At 50.5% G+C, this 25,688-nt stretch overlaps 1 protein-coding gene across 2 annotated transcripts in view; it reads right to left on the reverse strand.

The window, feature by feature from the left end:
- Nucleotides 1–25,688, reverse strand: part of ITGA11 (integrin subunit alpha 11) — a 132,082-nt gene that overhangs the window by 47,187 nt on the left and 59,207 nt on the right. For both annotated transcript variants that reach the window (XM_061430184.1, XM_061430185.1), the window contains exons 3-10: nucleotides 19,545–19,645; nucleotides 15,016–15,107; nucleotides 12,333–12,447; nucleotides 9,649–9,776; nucleotides 8,146–8,294; nucleotides 2,726–2,870; nucleotides 2,236–2,401; nucleotides 655–725 (exon numbers count right to left, since the gene is read on the reverse strand). In XM_061430184.1, the coding sequence (XP_061286168.1) occupies nucleotides 655–725; nucleotides 2,236–2,401; nucleotides 2,726–2,870; nucleotides 8,146–8,294; nucleotides 9,649–9,776; nucleotides 12,333–12,447; nucleotides 15,016–15,107; nucleotides 19,545–19,645 (967 nt within the window). The remainder of the gene's footprint in view (nucleotides 1–654; nucleotides 726–2,235; nucleotides 2,402–2,725; nucleotides 2,871–8,145; nucleotides 8,295–9,648; nucleotides 9,777–12,332; nucleotides 12,448–15,015; nucleotides 15,108–19,544; nucleotides 19,646–25,688) is intronic.

Genomic DNA, 25,688 nt, shown 5'->3' on the forward strand with positions numbered 1-25,688 from the left:
CGCGGGTTCAGTCCCTGGGCTGGGAAGATCCACTAGCATAGGAAATTGCAACCCACTCCAGTATCCTTGCATGGAAAATTCCACAGACAGAGGAGCCTGGCAGGACACGACTGGGCGAATGAGCACGCATGCATAGGTCCCTCTGGCAATCCTGTGAGGTTTCAGCCCCATCCTGAGAATCAGAACCAGGTGAAGCATGTGCCCCAGACCTAGCCCGACGCTGGTGACACCATGGGTCTGCTTGGGACCCCTGCAACGTGACGCCGAGCCCGCACGTGGAGAGGCCCCTGTGGGCCACCTGCTGGAGCACATCTGGGACTTCTGCCCACATGGACACAGGGCTGGGCCCTCACACACAGGCTGCCTCAGGCATGCGGGGCACAGTTAGAGCCCAGGCAATGGGTTTTGCCACTCTGGCCTAGTTTTTGCACAAGGCTCTGTGGACCGAACTGGACCTTTGGTCCTGGGGGACATGTCCCCACCAGCACCCTGCACAGAGAGGCCTTGAGACAGCTAATTGTAAATTGATGGTTTTGATGTCCCTCTTCTAGCCACAGAGACGAGAAGCAGAGAGACCCCAAGAAAGAGAGCAAGGGGCATGAGAGACAGCCCAGGAATGGCAGGGTGGGAGGGCAGCTCTAAACCCATCCTTACCTCCACCACGTGAGAGGAAAAGCCCGTCTGTGACATTTCCAGCCCGAAGGAGGTTTCGTTCTTGTTCGTGCCTAAAACAGAGGGACCGAAAGATGTCAGCTGCATGCATGACTTCTTAGCGCCAGACATGTCTGAAGCTCAGTCCCCAGCATCTGTGACCTGGAAGCACTTTCAGTGAGGTGAGACAGGGCCCCAGGTCTGAGTCCAGCTCATCCACCCCAACAGCAGGCCCCTTCCAGGTGGCCATGTGGGTTTATTATTAGCAACCCTGCTGAAAAGGGATTGGAACACCTTATATTACAGGGCACGCCCACTATGAGAGTGTCAACATAGGGGAAAGATCCAGAAAAAGTGCATGGAAAGAAATCATCTACATTGTTGGCAAGAAATGGAATTTCCCACTTTGTTCATTCTTACTATTCGCCAGATTCGGTTCCAGATGCCTCTGGATGGTTCCCAAATTGTAAATCGACCCTTAGGAGGAAGAGTTGTCACCACTGCGGATTTGCACAAGGAATCCCATGTGTGTCGAAAGCTCCTCCCTGCAGAGGGGCTCCGACGTGTCCATGTAGACAATGTTCTCATCACACAAAGCAACCATTTTGAGAATAAATTCACTGATCTATGCTTAATTCTAGGGTAAGGGTCAAACTCAGGTCCCTACTTTCTGTTCCTTTATCATCATCTTTGAGGGTTAGTTTTTCTCTTTTCCCGTGTCTGTAGCTCATTTCCCATGCAGAGCAGGCTGCTCGGGCTCTGGGATGTTGTGCTGCCTTCTCTTTCTTTTGACGCTCCTCCCGTATGGTAGAAGAGAACCCAGTATGGCAAGGTCCCCCCTACAGCAATATATGGTGCAAAGGAGCCCTGCACAAATCAAAACTGGAGTTTGAATCAAAAGGAGCGAGACAGTCTGAGGAAACCTTGCAAAATGGTGCGGTGGGAGGCGGCAGGACTCGGGGAGTAAGTGTTTCAGGCTGTGGAGTTGGGCTCAGCTGGGCTCAACTCGGGCTGCCAGATAAAATACGGGATGCTCAGTTAAGTTTGAATTTCAGACAAACAGTGAATGGTTTTTTAGTATGTCTGCCACAAATGTTGTATTTTATATTTGCTATATCTGGCAACCCTCATTCAAACCCCAGTTCCTTCCCAAGTGGTGGGAGCTCTGGCAAGTCATTTAGTCCCTCCGAACTGCAGTTACCTCCATGGTAAGAGGAGCTTATCAGCAAAACCAGACTTCAAGGCTGTTTGGAAAGTGCGGAGCCTCACATCCAGCATGGGAGCGCTGGGGTTTATCAGGAAGGGAGGACTTCTAAACCCTCTCATCCTGTGGGGCTGGATTTTTTTTCTTTTTAATGTGGACCATTTTAAAAAGTCTTTATTGAATTTGTTACTTCTGTTGTTTACATTCTAGTTTTTTGGCCAGGACTTAGCTCCCGGATCAAGGATGGAACCCTGCATTGGAAGGTGAAGTTTTAACCACTGGACCATCAGGGAGGTCCCTGTGGGGCTGGATTTTGCTCACGTGGGCTTTGCCTGCCAGGAGCCCAGGAACATGAGCGCCACTCAGGAAGCAGTGCTCACCTTCCAAGCTGAAGATCCTGTCCCCCAGGGCGTCGACAATGTCCTTCAGGGCTGCCTCATCTGTGACGTTGAAGAAGTGTTTGTCATCAGGGTCACTGGCGATGTATTTGATTTCGTTCAGAAAAGCTTCTGGGTTGATCCCCCTGCGGTTGTAGTAGCCCAGGACCTGCCAGGGAACGGGGGGCAGGGGCGACAGACAGGACATGGCACAGACTTCCCCCCAACACCCAGGGCAGGCTGGAGCAACTGCTCTAAGGTAGGGTGCTGGGGGTGGGAGGCTTGGAGGTGTTTTCCAGTTTCTGAGATTTCAGAGCCTGCCTGGCAATGGAGGGAAGAAAAAACCCACAGCTGTTGTGAAGACGTAACAAGGACAGGCCCATTTGAAGGCCCGGATGTGTAGTTCACTCCCCCACCCAACAGAGTCCCCAGGGGGTTGATGGCAAAGCCTCTAGAAGGTAGGCAGAGGCGGGATGGGTGGGACAGGACTCACGGCCACGGCGTATCTGGTCACGTTGTCCCTCTCGCTTTGCTGGATCACCTTCTCTAGGTCTGGGCTGTCGTGGGACTCCCCATCTGTGATGACAATCATCACCTTCTTGGCCCCTTTCCTTCCGCCCTTCTGGAAAGCCTCTGAGCTGGAACCCGAGCACAGGGGAGGGTCACAGAGGGAAGTGGGGATGGGGCAACCCCCCAAACTCCTGCAAAGGCGCGGCCACAGGAGCCAGGGCTAAGCTCCCTGGGCAATTCTACAGCTGTTGGAACCTCAAATCAAAGAAGAAGCTGGATTGAGACACCTAGACTACTTGTCCACTGGCTGCTTGGATGGGTCTTAAATCTGCTTGTCTTTATATTTATTAAAAATTTTTTTTAAATTTTATTGGAGTATAGTTTCTTTACAATGTTGTGTTGCTGCTATACAGCAAATTGAATCAGCTATATGAATACATTCTGTGGGCTTCCGTTGTGGCTCAGCTGGTAAAAAAAATTCGCCTGCAATGTGAGAGATCAGGTTTGGCCCCTTGGTATACATATATATATATATATACACATATACACACATGTATACATATATCCCCTCTCTTTTGGGTTTCCTTCCCGTTTAGGTCACCACAGAACATCCCTTGTGCCATACAGTAGGTTCTCATTAGTTACCTATTTTAGACATAGTATCAATAGTGTATATATATTAATCCTCATCTCCTAATCCATCCCGCCTCCCCTTCCCCCGTTATCCATACGTTTGTTCTCTACGTCTGTGTGTCTATTTCTGCTTTGCAAATAAGTTAATCTATACCATTTTTCCTAGATTCCACATACACATATGCATTAATATGTATTTGTTTTTCTCTTTCTGACTTACTTCACTCTGTATGACAGACTCTAGGTCCATCCATGTCTCTGCAAATAATGGCACGATTTCATTTCTTTCTATGAAATTGAGCAACATTCAAATCTGCTTGTCTTTAAAAAGTGACTTTAAAAAAACCCCTCTCAAGTCCTGATCATGCTGCTTTGGGCAAGCAGAAGGGAGGGGGTGGTTCTGGGAGGGGAGTTCAGGGTCAGGTGGAGACCTTTAGAGGCCCTAATTTCATGGTTCAAAAACCCCAGCGCACATTAGAATCACCTGGGGAATTAAAATAAAAATGATGCCAGGCCCCACCTGGACTCATGGAATCAGAATCTCTGGAGTGTAGCTGGGGTACTGGAATTTTCCAAAAGTTCTAATGAACACGGGAGTTTGAGAACCACTTCCCTAAGATCTGAAAAGGTTACGGTGAGCCAGAGCAATTCAACACCCAAGCAAAAGTGTGTGATGAAGCGTGACAAAGATTTTCCCCAGGAGAACCACTTTGATTCTATTTTGGGGACTATTAAATATCAAATTCTATGACAAATATTCTTCTTTCTTGCTTTTAATTTTGTTTTCAGTGGCCAGAGCAGGTGCTTGGCCTGCCTACCGGGCAGTGCCGCCAGGGGCCTGGGGGCTGGCATGCTGTGGACAGACTCTCGAAGCTGGCGACCCATCTATGAAGCAGAAAAAATTGGCTCCTGAACCATCACTAGCTTTTGGTGCCTGTATGGCCAACTCTCCTTCAGACCGTGAGGTTCTGAATTTTCCAATAAGGAACTAAAAACAAATGTTATCCTTAGGCACTGCAGTAAATCCTCATGGGTCTGACCCATAGATTTAAGCACCATGATGCCAGGTTAAATGCCACCTCTAGGCTCCAAGGTGTTAGTTACCAGAGGTATCTTTTGTTACATGGCAAGCTGATGAGGTGACATGCATGATTTAGATGCTGAGAAATTCACAGAAGTTAGAATAAATTGGTTCAGAGCATTTTCAAGCTACCAGTTAAGAGAAATGGAGCATCTGCCACTCTCTGAGAAATGCTATGATATTCTGGATATGCTGGCTTAAAAAAAAAAACCCTCTAATTTTAGTATGAGGCGTGGACTGAGGCACACTTGACAGGACAAAATATAGAGAATATTTTGGGCTTAAGCCCAACTCAGTGGAGGGAGTCTGCGAGCCCCTCAGAGCAGACTCAATATGCTCCCAGACCTTCTTGGAGGGCCAGGGCCAGGAACAACACTTCAGGAGAAAAAAATACGGCAGGGGAAAGAGGTTCTATTACATATAGAGCCAAGGACATTTCAGGATTATATTTCCATAGAGTGGAATGGTGTGCATATCTGTATGAATCTGTAATTGCGTAAATACTGGCATGAGTCATTGGATTTAAAATTGTGAGTTTGTGCTGTGTAAAAGACTTGGGTTCGTTGCTTTGTAAATTAGACTGTAACTTCCTGGACAGCAGTGAGAGCTTTATGCTCATGATAGGTTCCATGAACCTGGAAGCCAGGGTGACCGGGTGGAGAAAGCAGGTCGTAGCATGTCTCCTTTCTGCTCAAATCCTGTCCTGGCTCCCATTTCTCCCAGGTCCTGACAGTGGCTCGCCAGACCCTCAGTGACCCTTCTAACCCCTCCTCCTGCTGGAATCTTCCCTGATCCTGGGACCACCAGGCACATTCTTGTCTTACGGCCTTTATCGGAGCTTCTCCCTCTTGGAACTTCCTCCACTCGGCACCCCGGTGGCCAGCTTGCTCACCTCCTTCGTCTCCACTCAAATGTTAGTTCTCAGTGAAGCCTTCCCTGACTTCCTCGTTAATGCTGATTGAATACCTGCCATCTCCAACTTGCTTGGCTGCCTTCACCAGGCTGTATTTCCCACCCCTCATCCCCACCCCAGGCTTGCCAGTGGCTCAGTGATAAAGAATTCACATGCCAATGCAGGAGACATAGGTTCGATCCCTGGGTTAGGAAGATACCCTGGAGAAGAAAATGGCAACCCACTCCAGTATTCTTGCTGGGATAATCCCATGGACAGAGGAGCCTGATGGTCTACAGTTGATAGGGTTGCAAAGGGTTGAACATAACTTAGCAACTACACAACAAGAACATTTGTCCACCATATCTTGTGTCTTCTAGCATACTATATTTTTTTTTTTTGCTTATTGTCCACCTCACCCTCAGCTTCATGAAGGCAGGACATTTATCTATTTTGTTCACTGATTCATCCTGAGTACCTAAAACTGCATGAGGCATATAGTAGATGCTCAATAAAAAGTGTTGCATGAATAAAGGTGGCATCACAGTGCTGTCCCGCCCCCTCCCCTAAAGCCACACGTGGCCAGAGTCACCGTCATGCGCACGCCTGATGGGGACATTCTTGTCCTTAAGAACCTTCACTGGCCACTCACACTTGCTTTGGCTACAACAGTACCACTCTGATAATCTAGTTCCAAACCTTCTTTGCAGCTTCAGGGCTTACTATCCCCCCAACACAAACTGCTCAGAGCAAAGCTCTGAACATAAATGTTCCTTGGCTTTCCCTCTCCTCTGTTCTTACTGGGGCAGAATGTCTTCTCTGCCTCTCCCTGCTGGCATCCTGGCATCTTCCTAGGATAGGTCAGATGTCCCCCAATCCTGGCAGTCCTCCCAAGACCCTCCCTTGGAGCCTTCCCTCTCTGACCCTCACTGAGTTAGGCTGACACTTGTCAGGGCTTCCCTATCAAGCCCGGGCTCACGAGTTACCATTTTTATAAGCCCTCAAGTCCATGGCCTGGATCTTTTAGTTTAGTAGGTGCACAGAAAAAAATGCTCTATGAATAGCGGAGTGAGGAAGGAAAACCTTTGACTTTAGAAGGAGCCAGCTGTAATTGGGACCGCAGACTTGGCCAGGCAGAGCAGATTTGAAAGTTCACTTGAGGTGCAGGTTGCAGACCCCAGTGGTGCTTGTGAGTCACGATGGTTCAAGTCACTAGGTGAGTCGCACACTTACACTTAACCTGGGGGAGATGGGCTGCACAAAGATGGAAACAGTGGGCTCCACCCCACTGGCAGTCAGTCTGCTTCTCACTGATAGCTCAGGGGGTGTGGGCTTCCTCAGTCCTCCACTGGCCACTTCACAAGGGCCTACTCGGGGGTCTCAGGGGCTCACCCCCATGAAGACAAAACAGCAACAAGGGCCCATTTCTCAGGAGGGTGAGTAAGAGCCATCTTTACAAACAGAGATGTTCATTTAGGGAAAAAGCGTGAGCAAGTTTTATCAGCAAACAGAAATACGCTGGTGGAGCATATAATCATAAAGACTCGTGAGATTGGAAAAAACTTACTCTTTGACCACATGAAATCATGTCACTACTAAATAGCTCCCACATTGTGGAACTCTGCTAAACACATTGACTAACCCTGCTTGAGGGGGGATTATAAGGTAATAGGACTGTGGTCTCAATGAACACAGCCGAGCTCATATCATAGGTGTAAAATTTATACATTTAAATCTCAATGCCTTGGACACAGTAATCTTGGGAGTTTAGGCTACAGCTGGAAAGATCTGGGGAAACTGACTTTAAAATCATTCACTGGTTCCAGTGCGGGTGAGTACAGTGTTCTGAGCAATGCCAGGGTCACTGGAATAAGCACGTAGCTCTCTGGATGGCTATAAATAACATTCATTATCACTGTGAGTTCTTGTGTCACGTTTAAAGAACCAGCCTCATGGCTCTGTAATCTCAGATGTTAGATTTGACTCTGTTACTCACATTCCACTGATGAAAAATACCCCACAAGAAGATTCTGTCCTCATGCGACCCACACACTTTTGATAGGGTCTCAGTGGTAGAAGATATTTCCTGAAGTTGGCTGCAAAAATATCCCCTGTCCCCCAAAGGCTCTTCTGTGACGTGATGTTACCTTGCCATTCCTCCATCAAGGAGGGAAATTAAATTCTCTTCTCCTTGAACCTGAGCTGGCCTTAGGGACTTGCTCAATTGTAGACTATGGCAGGGACTTCCCTGGTAGTCCAGTGGTTAGGACTCCATGCTTCCACTGCAGGAGGCAGGGGTTCAATCCCCAGCCAAGGAACTAAGATCTCATATTCTGTGTGGTATAGCCATAAGAAAACTACGGCAGAAGTTATATTCTGGGGCTTCTGCAGCTAGGTCACAGGCAGTGTTGGAGTTCCTGCCTGGGTCCCTTGGAAAGCTTCCTCTCAAAGGCTGACTGCCATAAGGTGAGAGTGTCAAGCCACATGCCCACGCACAGGGGCTCAGATTGCCAGCCTCAGCTGAACTCCCAGCCCACGGCCAGCCTCCACTGCCAGCCTCGTGAGCGTGCCATTCTGGATGACCAGTCCAGTTGAACCTTCAGATGACAACAGCCCCAGCTAACACCAGACTTCAACCACTTGAGAGAACCCAAGGAGAACTGACAGCTGAGCCCAACCGATGCCCAGTACTTTGAGGGATTAATTATTGTCTCTTCAGACACTAAATTTTGTGGGGCAGCAATAGATAACTAGAACAGTATCTAAGATCTAGAAAAATTATTTTTTTTTTTTTTACCGAGCAAATTCAATTCCAAATGCTGTCCGGGTTTCCGTTCCTCCTCTCTGCTCAATGTGGCTGGCAGCTTCCACCACGTCCTTCACAGACCTGTAGTCATTGAGGTGAAATTCGTGTACCACATCTTCTCCGTACTGCACAACTCCAACCTGCGAGGAAAAGGAGGGGCAGCAGAATGTCTTGACCCTGAAGGCTGGCCCTTCGGTGATGAGGCCTCCTGGAGTCATCTCTCTGGGACTGTTCAGGAGTGAGGAGGCCTGGGGACCTTCCGAAGGGAGAGGGATTAAGCCAAAGGGAAGCAGGTTCTGCAAAGTCCTGGGAACGAATGGCTGGCTTGGTGAGACAAACGGGAGGTGCCTATCAAAAGAGGAAACTGATCTAAAAGATCCAGCAGATTAAGTTTCTTACTTAAAAAGACAAAAGTTGAGCATAGAATTGAAATCTAAAATCTTAGGAACAGTATGGGAGGATGGGCTATGGCATTGTTCACCAAAATCTGGAACTAACATTCTTTATATTTTGGAAGAGAAGTCTGAAATATTAATTAGCCTCAAATATTAATATCCTTAAAAGAAACAAAATCTTAAAAGAATAAACAAAACCTACCTGTAGTAGGACTAGAATGAACAAATATTATCGTTGGATGGGCCCACAGAGTTTATTTGGTAAAGGGGCATTTCCGAATGCTGAATTTTCACCTGGCATACCCTACAAGATGATCTCCCGGGGTAGGGAACTCATCACTTCATGAGAAAGCCCACTCTCTTTTTAACAGCTTTGATTGTTACAAAACAATTTCTTAGGGCTTTCCTAATGGCTCAGTTGTAGAGAGTCTGCCTGTCAATGCAGAAGACATGGATTTGATCCCTGCTCTGGGAAGATCCACATGCCACGGAGCAACCATGACTACTGAGCCTGTGTACTGCTACTAGAGTAGCCCCCCACTTGCTGCAACTAGAGAGAAGCCTGCATGGCAATGAAGACCCAGCACAGCCAAAAACAAATAAATTAAATTACTAAATAAATAATTTCTTAGATGACTTGAAATCTGCCACCTTGTCATTTCTAGTCACCGGTCCTCATTTGGCCTGCCAAAACAATACTGAGTAAACCTCCCCCCTCACTGGCTAGGCAGCATTTCAAATATGTGCTGGCAGCTTTGACTACTTCCCCAGTCTCTTCTCCAAGATCAAAGTGTCTAATTCTCCCCCTGCCTCACCCAGCAGGATTCTGCTGCCTTCTCACTCTCTGGCTGATCAAAGTTTTTGTTAATAGATGGTGTTCATCCCAGAGGACAGTGGTTGACCCACCCAATGATGTCCCAGACTGTCCCTTGATGTGCCCAGTGGAGATGGGTGTCTTGGGCTGCAGGGCCCTGTGGCTGGCCCTTTCGCCTACATCTTTCTAGTGCATGCAAAGACACTCCCCCACACCTCAGGGCAGCATTTACCATGGGTTTGGAGGGCCCTGTTTGGAGGAAGAAAGAGTCCCAGCCCTGCTCACCTGGATCTGCCCGGGGCCAATGTAAAACTTCTTTAGGATGTTGATGAGGAAGTGCTGAACCTCCACCCAGGGGTAGATACTGTTGGAGCCGTCCAGGACAATGACGATGTCCATGTAGGTCTGGCACCCTGGGAAGTGAGGACATGGTCATTATTACCCCAGGAGCCAGTGTCTGAAAATCTCGGGTTCCCTGAATGATTGTCCAAGGAAGCCTGGTCTGGGAGCCGTCTTCAGGCTGAACACTTATTTGGGCCACGTGAGAGAGGAGCCCAGGAATTCCTGATGCTGTTCCACGGCTCTGAGCTGGCTGTCTAAACACAGCATCAGTTAAGCCAGAATGCTTCTGCTCCTCATCAGGAACTGACCACCATTGGCTGGTCCTTGTTTGGGAGGCAGCTGACACTGCCCAAATCAGTAGTTCATTATTGTGTATTTTACAGTAATGGGCAGGCTGGCATTTATCACTTTCAGCTTGAATGAATGGGCTTCACTTCTTAGGAGGGAGGCATGGTGTAATGGCTAGAAATGTGGAACCTGGCATCAGACTGTTTGACCTCTGGCTTTGACCTTGGGCAAGGTACTTAACAACTTGGCATCGGTTTCGCTTCTGTAGAAGAGGCAGAGGATTGCTATGAGGAATTAACAAGGTGATGCTTCCCGGGCTGAACTCAAGAATCTTAGCTGATCCTCGTGTTATTTTTTTAACCAAACCAGTTTGTTAACGTAGTAATGACATCATCAGGTCAAGCTCTTGTGCCTTGATCTCTGCTTTGAGTCTGAAAGTTCCTCTATATTCTTGTAATATGAATACCAAATTAAAATGAATAATAGCAACAGAATGAATAATGAAACCTTGGTACCATAACAAATGGAAAAAGCGTCTTTTAACATCTAAGGAATTGATTTCTGTTTGTGAAACAGCTGGGGTTACCCTGAAATAAGATCATGAATCTGGTATGATATATACTAAACTATACCACATTGAAATACTGGGCACCTGCTTATTTTCACTGGAGGATTTTCACACTATTTTTAAACAAATCTACTTCATAGCAATACAGCGGGAGGGCTTTGTGAGTCAGCCACCCCAGTAACTCCTGCATCGTGGAGGTTCAGCACGTTGACAGCAGTGCTCCAGGAGGGCAAGGTGGTGGGTTTGAGCCCAAGAGCCTGTCTCAGGCTCTGTGACTGGGAGAGCACTTTAGAGGCTCTGGGTGGCTCGGATGCTCAGGGTTGCCTCTGCTTTAGGAGAAGCTGTGTGGATGGCTCTCGGCTCGTCTGCATGCTACAATGTAGCATGTGATGGCCCTACGCCTCCAGGCTGATGGTGCCGATAACTTTGTCCTTCTCCAGTGCACCGCGGCCCCTGTGGATCCAGCATGTGCTGGGGTGCTGCGTGGTGCCGGCAGCCACAAGGATGCGAGACAGAAACGCCTTGATTGGGGGGGTTTCTAATCTACTGGTAGGGACCAGGTTTCTTTTAAAGCCAGTTTTATTATTAGAATGCATTTATTAGTAATGATTTTTTTTCTTAACATTTCAAAATTTTTTTCAAGACACCTCGGGAAGAGCCTTGCTTTAGGTCTGTGGTTTTTAAACATGGCTGAACACGCTTCTGAACACAAGTGCACACACGTGTGTACACGTACCTGGGGCCTCAACCTAGACCTGCTGAGTTAGATCCTCCGTGGTGTCGGCAGAGGTGGCGGGGGCAAGGGGTAATGTCCTGGGATCTGATCTGCTGGTCAGCGGGGTGAGGAGGAGGAGGTTCTGGGAGGCTGAACCCAGAGGGAAAAGTAGCTCCAGGCTGGGAGGCACACCTCACGTGATCTGCTGCAGCCCTCCTCCCAGCCCAGCCGCTGCCTCTGCTCTCCCGCTGATGTTGTGTGAGAACAGAATTGAAGCCACCTCATCACCCGCAAGAGGACCACTTCGCAGCCCCCGTGGGACTGACCCTTCCTCCCCCCTCCTCCACGTACCACCTTCTGTCTCTGACTGGGCGCTGTTGTTCGGAGGGAGGCTGCCTTTAGCCAGAGGAGCTGATCCCCTCACCCTCAATAAAGCAGGCCGCAGCTGTTGGGCAATGGTATTTAGCCCACAGGAAATAGTGAGGCTCGGAGCCAAGCCAGAGGCAAGGTCTGCACTTGACGTCCCAGATTTTCCTGGCAGGTGTGGAGAGAGTGGGAGGTTTGTGTTCCATGAGGCCCCGGGAAAGCTGGGCAGCACTTCCTCACGTCCAGGAACACGGATTAGATGGGACTATTACCAGGAACACTTCTGTTCTCCTTGGCCTTGCAGCTACAGGGCAGCTGCACTGCGTAACATCAGAGGCACCGTTCACACTGCAGTTAGTACACGTCCCCAGTAGTGATCCACGTCCCCAGATTGTGCAGTGCACAGCCTGCCTGCTGTACATGGCAACCGGGCCATCTCTTCCTCACTCGGGTTTTCAAAGAGCCTCTCTGGTTGTCAGGGTGGTCTTCATAACCTTAACCCCCCCACCATCACTCTGTAGGGGAGGCTGGGCCAGGATTGTGACCCCAGACGTTACCCGGAGAGCCGGAGCTGGGCGGGGCTAGAGCCCAAGTTCTGCTTTGTCGCCTCGGGATGGGGAGGTCAGAGCCCGGGGCCTCCCAGGGACTGCCGGTTGCTCAGCCCGAGTCTACAGATTGGAAGCCACTTACTTTGGAGAGCGGGGGCCACGGTCTTGGAGAACCTGAAGTTGGAGTTGACCCGTGAACACATCCCTGTGGTGTAGTAGGAACTCCCACACTCGTGCGACCAGAGGGGGCTGCAGGCCTGTGGAGCACAGAACGGACCCCCAGTCAGTGGGGGCCGCAGGGTCCGAGCCCAACAGCCTTTGGCCCAGCCCCACCCTCCAAGACACAAGACAGAATCCTCCATCTGAGTGCTGGTATCCTAAATTTATCTTGTGGTAACATGTACCAGTTTCCTTGGTTTCAGGCGGAAGGGAGACTAACTAACCTTGGAGTCCGCTGTTGTATTTTCAAGGATCCCCTTCTCCACCCCATCATCCGGGGTGTGACTCTCTTTCCCCTGCTTGTCCACCCCTCCCACCACACAGGAGGCAGGAAAATCTTGTCATCCATGGGAGGGAACCTTTCAAAAATCTTCCTGAAGAGGTCACCTGAAGGTCATTACTGGGCAAACTTCCAGGACAGGCTCCCAACAACATGCCCATGGCTCCTTGCTAGGGAAAGGAAAAAGTGTGTTTCTGCTTTTTCTCTGAAATTTGTTACCAAAACATCGATGTCAGCCCCTCGTTTAAAGACTGAATGATGAGTCCCTCTCAGAGTCATTGAAAACGAAAGCTCAGCTTCTGTCTTCATTTTTGTCCTGCTGCTGGGGAACTCAAGACTAAATTTTATGCTGTTATTTCCTTTGGTGTGGAAGAATAATTGTTCCACTTCCAATCCCTTTATTTAATTAGCTTTCTTTTTTAACTCAGATTTTAAAGGTTTTGTTTTATCTGCGTCTTTTGTTGAAGCTTCTGCAAGTTATTTCTGGAAGTGGGGGAGAATGAATAATGGGAGACTAGGTAATGGATAATGGCTGGAGGGATAGATGACGGATAAGTGAGTGGAGGATGGATGGATGGGTGCATGGATGGATGGTGGATGGATGTTGGAAGGGATGGATGATTAGATGGGAGGATGAGGGGGTAGACGGATGTGCAGACAGATGGGTGGCTGAATGAATGGAGGATGGATGGATGGGTGCATGGATGGATGGTGGATGGATGTTGGAAGGGATGGATGATTAGATGGGAGGATGAGGGGGTAGACGGATGTGCAGACAGATGGGTGGCTGAATGAATGGATGGATGGATAGATGAATAGAGGGACAGACATTTGGTTGGGGGATGGGCTGATGAGTAAATGGATGAATGGATGAGTGAATGAGTTAACAAAGGTTGGTATTTACAAACTAGGGTCTTAACCTCCCCACAGAGGCCCCAGGGGTTGTGTCACACTTTCCCTCTTGGACCTTCATTCCATCTTGTGAAGTCAGTGAAATCAAGTTGATAGGGTATGACAAGGAGTCTCAGACGGAGAAGGGTGTCAGACCAAAGCCCCTGACAAGTATGTGTGGACAGTACCAGGGGTCTTGTTGGCCTTGGTTGGGGATGATGAAGGCTGTGGGCTGACCATATACTGAGGCACCTCGGGACTTTCCCTAGTAGAGCCATTATGCTCCTGTCAAATCTCTGAGCACCCCAGTAATCTCACTGCCCTGGTGTCTCATTTGTCAACAGAAATGGACTGATGGGTGAGAGCAGAGAGCGATACTAGCTTTCCTATCTTAAAATAAGTGGTGCATTTTATGGGCTTTTCGGGGTAATTCTTCTCTGAAATCTTCTCTTGCAGCTGTTTCTAGGAGCCATCAGTCCCAGCATCACCCACATTCATGGTGGTTTACTCGAACATGGGGGCAAGGGGCGGGCAGTGTTGATCAATCAGGCCACCCGCACCCGCCCACCGTGTGCAAAGCTTGCATATGTGTGCCTGGGCGGGTGCGGAGACCTCCCAGCACCTAGCGCTGCTGACTTTCTGTCCCAACAGCATGCTCATATTACTCATTTATTATCATCACGCCCCCAAACAGAATGGAAGCTTCAGGAGGGCAGGGAGTTCTGCAGACTGCTGAATCCCCAGTGCCCAGCATCAGGCTCAGTTCATTGTAAGAACTCAAAAAATAGTTTAAATGAATGAATATCTCTACCTCCTCAGCCCAGGTACTCCTTCCTTTTTCTGCCTTGCTAAGACTAGTTTCTTCTTTAAAAACAAAACAGAAACATTCTCCAGGAAACCTTCCCGTCTGATCCCCCGTGCAGTTCAGGTGGCCTGCCCCTCTTCATCCTTCCCTCTGTTGTAGAAACTCTGCGTTCACTCATTTATGACTTCCACTCCAAGTCCTCTCAGGGTGTGTGGTGTGTCCTAACTCATCCATTCTGGAGTGGAGATTCGGCCTCTGCCTTGGACCTTGGGCTCCCCAAAGAACAGGATGGCCCCCACACCCTATTGGACTGTTAATAATCTTTATCCCTGTTCCTTTTTAGGCTGTCTGCTCCATGGTTCCCCTCCCCCCAACCTCCAAAGGGAATGTACACAAAAGGCCTCAATCCTTTTTCTTGTCTGAATTGTCCCCCAAAAAAGCTTAGGGTGCAGAAGGCAGAATGGCACAGGCAGGAAGCTGGAGGAGGGGCTGCTCCTGGGGTGCGCAGGGACAGGTGGTCTGGGGGGCAGGCATGTTCAGCCACCCCATGTCCCTTGCGGCCCCGAGCAGAGGGCCTGTGTGGGCCGGAAGGGCTGGGGATTAGAAAGAGGGCCGGGGGGCAGCTCTTACCAGGAAGCTGTTGTCCTTGGGGTTGGTGGCCAGGCTCAGGCCGAGACGCATGTTGTCCTTCCTCTCGGACACGTTGGACAGGGTGACCCTTCCTGGGGTGGAATGGAAAGGCTCAGCCTGCAGTCCCTCCCGCCCGCCGTCCGCCCAGCGTCTGCTGCTACCGCTGGCTGCCAGAGGGCCCAAGGCAGAGGCAAGCAGGGTCCTCTCCCATTCTGCTTGCCCCTCTGAACCCCTCGTTCATCTGCAGATCAGTGAGCCCTTCATGGTTTACCAAGGCCTTGCCCGAAGGTCGTCTGATTACTTCCTCTCAACTCGGTGTGAAATGAGGAATGTGAAGCTCAGAGAGGCCAAGCAAGCTGCTCAGAGTCACACAGGAAGAACATGACAGGGCTTTCCATCTCCTAATCCAGAGCGTTCCCTCCTTCAGCCATTTCTCTGTGTCCCACCCCAAACATACCCGGGCACCCCACCGAGGCTGGCTCCTCTGGCTCCTCTATGCAGTGTCTCTTCCACATTTTTCTTCAAGCCAACCTGCCATCAACACTGACCAGTCCCCTGTCCAGCTACCTCAGGGCCCAGTCCTCTGCTCAGCTGATAAACTGACACAAGATAACCGATTCTTTCTCACAGGGAACAAATAGCCAACTTAACAAGAGCCTTCTAGAGGTCCAAGGTCTTGCCCAAGAATGTCCTTCTGGTCCCCAGAGGAATATTCAGGTGAAGGATTATCAGCTGACTGGGTGGAGGGAGAGGGTCGTGGCAGATTAAAATTACTGAGTCAATTACATTGGGGAAGGTTTTACCAGATCATTATCTCAGGCCACTGAAGGAAAAGATGTGTTTGAATTCCCCTGTGTGTCTGTGTGTGTGTGTGAGGGACCTGGGAGGTGGGTAGAGTTTAGGGGAAAGTGAGTTGGGCATTTTGCTAAGCCCCAGCAAGCAGTCCTCATGTGCTGTGAACAGAGCCTAGATGTTTTCTGTGCTTGAGGGGAGGGGTGTGATCTCTAAGAACATTTAGCTCTGCTGGCGATTGAAAGTGTGAAGAGTCGGCCAACCCTCTGGGGCCCAGGCCAGCAGGATCTGGGCCCAGGCACGGGCAGAGGCCAGAACTTCAGACGGCTGATGGCTCTGGGGGGCTGGGGACAGGGCAACTGTGCTTGTTGTTTTTCCCCTTGGTTTCCTGCAGTTTGTAGTAAGGTTCCTTTTGAAATCCAGCCCCTCTTGGCTGTGCTACCAGTGCCTGGGATTGTTTTTTCTTTTTTCTGTCCAAACAAACTAGAGAGAAAATCATACTAATAACCCCGGTGCTTCTCTGATGCTTTATCACTTACAAAGTGCCGCCCGCCCCCACCCTCCCAGGACCCCCTCTTGATCCTGGGTGTTCCAGGGGCCACCATTTCCATTTCATAGAGGGAAAGTCAAGGTGTGCAGAGGAGTTTTGTTGTTGTTTAGTCTCTGAGTTGCATCTGACTCTTTGTGACCCCTTGGACTGTAGTCCACCAGGCCCCACTGTCCACGGAACTTTTCAGGCGAGAATACTGGAGTGGGTAGCCATTCCCTTCTCCAGGGCATCTTCCCAACTCAGGAATCGAACCCTGAGTGTATCCTGGATTGGCAGGTGGATTCTTTACCACTGAGCCACCTGAGAAGCCCACGCAAGGGGTGGTGACTTCCACTAATATAATGTCAATCACCGGTAAACGATAACACAGGGACTTGAATCCAGGATAGCCAATGTTACACATCCCGAGTCTCCCCATCTGCCTGCAGGGCCGTGGTGGCAGAGGTAGGGAGTGAGAAGTCTGGAGAGGAAGCTCCAAGCCCCAGCTGGGCCACTTTCTCCCCTCAGGGACTTAGAGAATTCTGCTCTTCATTTATTTAAGGGGTGCCCCGTCCTGACCCCGCCACCTCTCTCCTTTCCTTGCCTCAATGACTAAAGTCCTTCATGAAACTGTGGGCCCAGATGCAGATGCCATGGTGGGGAAGACCCTTGTGTTGGAGTAAGAGCCTCGGATTGGAGCCCAGCTTCTGCTAATCATGGATTTGACGCAGTCACTAACTCCCTCTCTGTGATCAAGGGAGACTAACCTCTTTCTCAGTGGGTCTGTGTGAGGGTCTGGGGCACAAGTTCCTCCTCAGACAGGGCCTGCCTTCCAGAATGACATTCCCTCCCTGAGCAACTGCCCCTCATGAAAACCCTGACTTCATCCAGGCTTTGGGAAGAAAGTGCCGGAGGTAAGTAGACTCTGCAACACTGAGGTGTGAGTGACTGACATTCACTTCCCTGGAGAGAAAGGAAAGAACATTCCTGGCTCAGTGGGGATCGCAGCTTGGAGCTTCCAAAGGAAAACCCAGAACTCAGGTTTCCTTGCTTTGCATTTTCCACTGTGTGGATCAGGACAAACCGGCAGATGGTCCTCCTGCCTCCTCATTGGGAGGGAAAAAAACTCAAGTGAGGTGCTCCCGGACTAGTATTTTCCCTTGGCCTCCACACTGTTCGCTGCCCTCTGCCTCCCACGTTAAGCCCCAGTTCCAGGGTCTGATGGCTTCATGTCTGCCTTTGCCAGTTTAGGCTCCTCCTTCTTTGGAGGGAAATCAGGTCCACGTTGGAAACCACAGCAGTAGAGGAAACTATTAAATGATGGATTCATGTGTCTGGTTCCCACCTGGACCAGGGGGGTTTTCTCGGTGGCCCAGACCCCAGGCTTGTGCGCAGGCCTCCCAACGCTCCCTCTGCCTGAGCCACACAGTAGTTCTTTCCATTCTCCAACAGAGCAAGTTCAATTGTTCCCCAGGACCTTTGCACTTGCTTCTCCTCTGCCTGGAATGCTCTGGTCCTGCTGGACTGACTCATCATCAGACGTCTGCTCAAAATTTACCTTCTCAGGGAAGGCTTCTTCGACCACCCCACCCCAGTGCTCTTGCCAAGGAGAACCTGCTTCCTATCTCCTCCCCACCCAGCCTCTCTTATCACAAGCCCCGGTTCATCCCACAATATCTCTCCTCACCTGGGATGGCCCTGCTTTCTAGTTTGTCTCCTCGCTCACCATGCCTTTCCAGCAGAGCCCTTGGCCCCTTGTTCCTGCTGTATCCTCATTAACTAGCATCATGGTTGGCATACACTAGGTGCTCATGAGAGGCTGGGGGACATATTAGACCAGAAGTGGATCCTAGGTCACACATGCGTGAACGTCGGCTCAGAAAGAGCATGTGGGCTCCCCCTAGACACAGCAAGGAAACTGTACAGCTATAGGAGACTCCAGCTTGGCCTCTTAGGGAGCCTGGGCTCTCAGGGTGGTGATGACCGGGATCCATGAGCTGCCAGCCTGACTCCTGCCCGCCCTGGACCGTTTCCTCATGAAGCCTGGGCCACGGCTATGCTGGGGTCTGAACTTCCCACCTACCACGCTGTCATAGATGAGGCCAGCATGACATTGAGTGCTGTGTGCTGGGACAGCTGGCTGCCCGAGGGATCTGGGTTCTGGGGCTTTCTCTTTGATGTAGCCTTTTCATCCATTTGCTTATCTCCTGAAGCTCTGCCATCTCCCCCGCCAGGCCTGGCTCCCCCCACAGCCTCCCCACAGGGCCCCAGCCTTTTCCTCTAGGATGGAGGCTCCCCTCCTGGAAGAGCGGGAGGCAAAGAGCCCTACCCTGGGGAAGGTCAGTCCTAGAATCACGGCTTATCCCACGTGGGACCTCAGCCCAAGGCCTGGCCACTGTCAGATCTTTAGGACAAAGCAGAAATGCTTTGGAGAAGAGGCGTGTGTGCCATAGTGACCTGCGTGCACACATGGGGTGTGGATGTGTAGACTGGGAGCCCTTGAGGCTGTGCACAGCCTCTGCCCTGGGCCCCAGGGCTCTGCAGGGAGGAACAGAGTCGTCATTTCAGAAAAGCAGTGCTGTGCAGTTAAAGGTTAAAGGGTGGCTGCAGACTGCCTGGGTCATAGTCCTGGACTTGCTGCTTGTTAGCTGACCCCAGGCAGGTCCCCTCACTTCCACCAGCTGTTGTTGATGATTAAATCTCATATTGTTGTTGTGGGGATTTAATGAGTCAAAAATACCCCAAAGTGCTTAAACCAGTGCCTGGCATTAGGTGAACACATATTGGGGTGGCCAAAAAGTTCGCTTGGGGTTTTCCGTAAGACGTTACAGAAAAATTCAAACAAACTTTTTGGAAGACATATGAATGTTGGCCATTGTTATTTCAAAGTCAGGAAAAAAAAAAGATAGGAGGTGTTCCTGCTCCCCTGAGTTGAGGGGCCATGGATGAGGCAGAAAGAGCCATGGCCCGGGACACTGAAGACCTGGGTGTGAATCCTGGTCAGCTCCTGACAAGCTGTGTGACTGTGAGAAAGTTGCTTTCTCTCTCTGGCCTCAGCTTCCTCATCTGTAAAATGGGGGCAGCAATATCAGCTGAGTCAGCTCCCAGGGCAGCTGCGAGAAACCAGTGTGACTGGGGGCAGGGACATGCTTCAGGGCCTGCCTCGCTCTGGACAACGGTTGGCCTCCTTGTGGACAGCCCACATTACCCAGGTTGAGCTTGGTGCAGTTCCCTTGGGTCACTGGACACTTGTACACGTCTCCTGTCTTCTGGTGGCCGTTGGTTTCCAGTGGGGCGCCGACGACCAACCTGGGAAGGAAAAGAAGACAAGTGAAGATGCGAGGGGAGGTTCTCCTTCCTGGCAAAGGGTGGAATCTGCAGGGCTGTGTTGAGGGGAGGTTGGGGTAGGGAGGGTGGTGGGAATCCTGGAGGGGTAGCCCCTGCAGACGTTCCTCAGACTCAGACCTTTGTTCCCCTGGGAGAGGGACGCTGTGGCCTGGCCAGTCCTGGCCAGGAGACACAGAGATGAAGACCACATGGGTCCAGCTGCAAATGGGATGGAAGCTGTCCCTGCAAGGAGAGGGCAGGGCAGACATCCTGGAGGAGGTGTGCTTCAGCTGGATCTTAATGGATGAATATGAGCTTGCCAGATGGTTGGAGGGTGGTAATAAGGATCATTTGGGCAGAGGAAGGATGATTTGGGGTCTTGGCCATCTGCCATTACCTCTGGCGGGCCTCATTCTTCACCTCATGTAACAGTCTTTCAGCTGGGGACCCAGGGGCTGGGGCACATTGTACAGTGTTCATGGCTGTCCCCTGAGGTTCCAAGTCTTTGCTTGGGGGTTGGGGGGGAGAGGCAGCCAGATAGGCTAAAGAGTGGCCAGGGGTGGCCACCCAACTGGCCCTTGAGCCTCTGTCTTTGTGACCTTATTTGGGAAAAGGGTTTTTGCAATTGTAGTTAAAGATCTCAAGAGGAGGCCATCTTGAATTACCCAGGTGGGCCCTCAATTCAGTGAGGTGTCCTTACAGGAGACACACAGAGGAGAGACCCTGGGAGAAGAAGAAGCCATGTGAAATGGAGACAGGGCTAGGAGTGAAGCTGCCACCAGCCAAAGAATGCCTGGGGCCGCCAGAAGCTGGAATAAGTAAGGACGATTTCTTCTGGATCCTTTAGATGGAGCAGAGCCTGCCGACACCCTGATTCTGGAGGTCTGGCCTCCAGAACCGTGAGAGGGTAAACTTCTGTTTTGGGAAGCCATCTACTTTGTGCTGACTTGTGATGCACCCACTGGGAATTAATGCACGTTGCTTACATGCACACGGATTTCTAGAGAAAGAGCAACTACTTCCTCCTGACCTGGCCAAGCCCCAGCAGTGCCATCATCCCTCGAGTCCAGGGAGAATCCCACTGCAGTCTGGATGGCCCCAGCCCTCCCCTTAGAGTGCCCCAAAGCCCCCTCTATCCCTTATCCCCAGCAGCAGACAGCCAGAGCCTTAGTGCAGACAGGAAGCAAAATCCTTAAAGCAGGCACTGTTTCCCTTCAGCACCACCTGCCTCTGGCATGTCTGGACCCCTTTAGGCTTTGGGTGCCAGCCCCTCATTCAGCCACCACCTGCCTGCTCGGCTCAGGTCCTGGTGCTGACAGTGACCCAGAAGCTCCCAGGCACAGCTGTGCTGTCCTGGCAGGAGGTGCCATGGCTCACACATCCCTGGTGTCTTCCAGACCCCGAGGGGCACAGGGACACGTGACACATTGGGAGTGAAGAGACCTTTCTGGAGCCCTGCTCTCCCAGCAGCTTCCCACCCCTGGCAATGTGAGCCAAAGAAGAAGCAATTGCTCATTTTCTGGCTTAAGATTGTTGAGAGGGATGGACCTGGAGGTTTAGGCGACACAAGGCTTACATGGCTTCTTATTGTCAGTTATTCTCCTGCCCGCTTCCCACCCACTGCTCTGAGCCATCAGAAGAGAACTAAGGTCCGAAGTAGGAGTTAACAGAGCTCTGTTTGAAATTAAGTCTATGAAATAAGAGCTGAGGTTTCCCCCTGAGGACCAGATAATGACAGATTCTAAATATATCCACTTATTAAACATGACTATTTTTGATTGGCAGGACTTAATTGGACTCGTAAAATCTACTTGTGTAGACGACATGATACTTGGCCACTTAATTCTGCACGTGACTGTGTGGTCAAGGCTGCTGAATGTTTTTCTAGCCAAAGAGAGAGAGAGAGGTCAGTAAACAAAGTTTGAAAGTTTGGGCTCCAAGCTTGCTTTTCTGGCTGCTCCCATATTCAAGGTCAACCTGGTCTGTAACCAAGTGTCCCAGAGGGATGTTCCCTCTGGGAACATGCTTTTCTGGAAAGCATGCCTTCGAGGAACACAATCAAGCAGAGCAGGTTCTAGATTAGAAAAAACAAATCCTGGCCATCTTCTAGAAAAGCGATCCCTGTCCTGCCTGAGAAGGTGGACTCCACAACTCTCCCCATTTTACAGAGTGAAATGCTGAAGCCTCATGGACAGCTTGGTGGGCCCCCGCTACAGGGCAAGATCTTTGGGCCGAGAGTCTAGGGGTTGCTGTGCGGCCTGGAAGAAGTTCACTGACCTTGGTTTTCTTGGCTGTGAAATGTGTTAACAACTCTAGCACTGCTTACCTCCCAGGATCACCGTGGGGACTCACAGATGCCACATGGCATCAATGACCAGGAGTGGGTATAACTAGTTACTTCCACACGAAGACTGGAGCCTTCCTAGAAGTCATCTGTCCTGGAAATGGCCAACATGCAACTAACTTGGTAAATGCACCAAGCTGTCATGACCCCAAATTTGCCTGAAGATGGACTGTGTTCTTTTCAAAGAACAAGGGCCACCCCCTACTTCCCAGCCCCATTCTCCCAAACATGATTCCTCTAGGGTCCTTGGCACTGCGTGAAGCAGCAGGACAGGGCTTACTGTCCCCATAGTACAGATGCAGAAACTGAGGCCCAGAGAGGTGAGCTGACGAGGGGCCCATGGTCTGTTAGTGGAAGAGCTGGGACTAGTTCCGGGGCAGTTTTCTCTGTGTTGCCCCAAATATTTCTTTGTCATGAAGGAGGGGGCGGTGCTGGGTCAGCCCTCTTTGCCATTCTTGAGTCTCGACATTACGTGTGCCCGTCAGGCTTGAGGTTTTGAGAATATGATTCAGTCTCACTGGCGGGATAACTGCCGAAGTGCAGAGGAAATGTTTGCGTCACCTCCAAGACCAGCCAAATTGCTCCTGGGGTCTGGCACCCCTGCCACTCGGGCAGCTTCAGCCTTATATAGCCATCTGTAGCCTCAAGGCCTGTTGTGCTTCCCAGGGGCTGGACACCCTATACCCTCTGGCGTGGGCACCAGATGGCAAACCCCAAAGGTCGTGGCAAGCATCAGGCCCTTGCCATGGGCCACGTAGCGTGACTCACTGGCTGTGGGCTCCCAGCCTTCCTCCCATGGAGGCGGGGAGCCGGGCTGCTCCGATGGGAGCAGACCTGAAGGGCCCCTCCCTGGTGGTTGCTTTCTTTTTATTTTTTTATTCATTATTCTCTTCTGGTTGCACTGGTCTTCCTTGAGGTACTGCACGTGGTCTTTCCTCTAGGTGCTGTGTCCTGCCTGCCGCCCTGCCTCCACCGCCGCTTCCCCTCGTGGTGACTTCTTTTGTTGCAGAGCATGAGTGCGAGGGCTTCAGGAGTTGCAACATGCAGGTTCCGTCGTTGTGGTGCCTGGCCTTAGCTGCCCCATGGCATGTAGGACCTTAGTTCTTAGACTAGGATCGAACCTGTGTCCCCTACATTGGCAGGCAGATTCTTAACTACAGGGCCACCAGGAAAGTCCCTGGTGGTTGCTCTCTAAGCAGGGCCTTGCAAAGGGAGGGGCTTACTATGGAGATGGCCACCTGAGGAAGGCAGGATGCGGCCTCGCTGCATGCCAGGCCCCTGGGATCCCAGCAGGACACAGCCTAGGAGAAGGGGCCCCTGGATCCCTACCTCACACCCTCCAACAACGCCTGATGGGGACCTCAGCCCTGGTTCCATCCTTCAAGGCAATTTAATCTCTGGACCTTTTAAATGGACATGAGTTTGAGTAAGCTCCGGGAGTTGGTGATGGCCAGGGAGGCCTGGCGTGCTGCAGTCCATGGGGTCGCAAAGAGTTGAACACAACTGAGCAACCGAACTGACTGAACTGATAGGGGAAAAAGGTAACACGTATCCCCAGGGTGTGTAAATTTACATGTTGATTACACCAGTGCACAGCTGTCAATCTGTGTACTGAACATCAGTAATCCTATTTTTTTCAGATAAAAGATAAACCTAAATAAAAATAGTCATTTTATTTGTAGACTCCAGTATGCTGTCCTGTGCATCCCCTGTGGGGTGCAGACCCCACCCTGGAGACCTCCCCTTAAGACCCAGCACAAAGTACCATCTGCTCCAGGAGACCTTCGCTGGTTAGCCCAGGCTTTCCCACATAAAGCAGCATGAAATCCCTGCTGCCCGCTGTGGCCAGTGTTTTAGCATCACAATTCCTTGAGGGCTGAGATGCCCTCATCTGCCCTAGCAGACCATCCTGCTAGGGTGGTCTTGAAGCCCAGGGTAAAAGGTCCCCAGGGACTGATCTGACCTTCTCTCTGACAGTCTACAGCAGCAGCAACTTCAGGAGTTTTTGGTTTTGCCTCAGGCCTAAGAGGGGACTTCCTTGGTGGCTCATAGATAAACAATTTGCCTGCCAATACAGAAGATGCGGGTTTGATCCTTGGGTTGGGAAGATCCCCTGGAGAAGGAAATGGTGACCTCCCCCAGTATTCTTGCCTGGGAAATCCCAAGGACAGAGGAGCCTGGGGGCGGTCACAGTCCATGGAGCTGTAACAGTGTCAGACTAAACAACAACATGCCTAAGAGGAGCCTCCGGATTCAGTGCCTGGGAAAAAGGCTGCTGAGAAATTAAATGTTTTCTGTGCACAGAGGTTCAATCATGTGACCCAGGTCCCATTTAAAGTCAATATTGCTTGCTTCCCTAGTTTTCCATTTCCATTTTCCCAACAGTCCTCATTTCTGTTTGTGGATCCAGGAAAGCTGGCTCCATTTCTAGCTGTAGGGACTGAGCAGATACTGCCAGCCAGGCCAGTGTTATCCTTGGACTGCAGTGGTTGAGTCAGGGCAGTGATGTAAGTCAACCCAATCTCACTCAGTACCTCCTCTTGGGCCTTAGGGACCAAAGTTGTCCCTATTCTCCGGATGACGCAGTGTACAGACACAGAACTGGAACTGCTAGCAGCCGTCTTACTGATGAGGGGCATGAGCCAATGTACTGAGACAGGAAGGACTGAGAGAAGCATCAAGAGAAAGGGCTGAAATTCCAATCATACTGTGAACCCCTGGATCAAACTGTACCTGAAGCATGCTGCTGCTGGACTTTTCAGATATGTGAGCGATAACTACTTTTTACTATATAAGTCTAAATTAAGTTTTTAGGTATTTATAACTGAAAATATCCTAAATAGAGTGTGTAAGGCAAAAAACACACACACACACACAAAACAACAAACTTAAACCCCAAAACCCAAAAGCACATAGTTAAAATTACCCTTAGAAATTCCATATAATACCATGCTAAAAGAGGAACACAGCATCCAGGATCAATGAGAGAGGAGCAGATTCATATCCTCCAGCTCATGATCCATCTGGGGCATGTACTTAATGTGTGAGTGGTGGGCAGACTTGCTGACACCATGTATATTATTTCTCTCTGGTTGTTTAACTGAATGCATAACTTCCCTCAGGTTCAGCCTTGTGGAAACAGAAATCCTTTTGTTCTGTGTATATCTCAGTTACAACAGCCCCTTGGACAGGAAGCCCTGTACCCCAGATATTTCTGGTTACCTGGTAACTGGCCTTGAAGACCATCAGAGTTGGGAGGAAATGTGGAGGTTCCTTGGGCTAGGTTTGTCATATCCCAGTAGGCATCAGAAGTATTGTGTCTGACAACTCAGAGGAGATGGTGGCAGAGCAGGACGGGTGCAGGGTATCCTGACTCCCAGGGCAGTGCCCCCCATTCGAAGCCTTGGAGGGTGGAAGAGGCTGAGTGTCTAGGCTCAGCTTGGCCTTTACTGGCTGTGTCTGGGGAGGGAGTTGTGAGCAGTTTAGCTCCCCAGTAGATGGAACCAGCAGAAGCCACGGGAACAAAAAGGCCACCAGCTGTTGGGGAAGGAAAGAGGACATCTTCAAAGGATGGGCTTGCTCCTGGAGGAGGTCCTGAGTCAGAGACCAGCCTGGACTGGCTTGTAGAGTGGGCAAGATGTGGGCTTCATCCCCTCCCTGGTCAGCTTCTTTGCCCCTCAC

The sequence above is a fragment of the Bos javanicus genome, chromosome 10 (assembly GCF_032452875.1).
Source record: "Bos javanicus breed banteng chromosome 10, ARS-OSU_banteng_1.0, whole genome shotgun sequence".
Classification (NCBI taxonomy): Eukaryota; Metazoa; Chordata; class Mammalia; order Artiodactyla; family Bovidae; genus Bos; species Bos javanicus.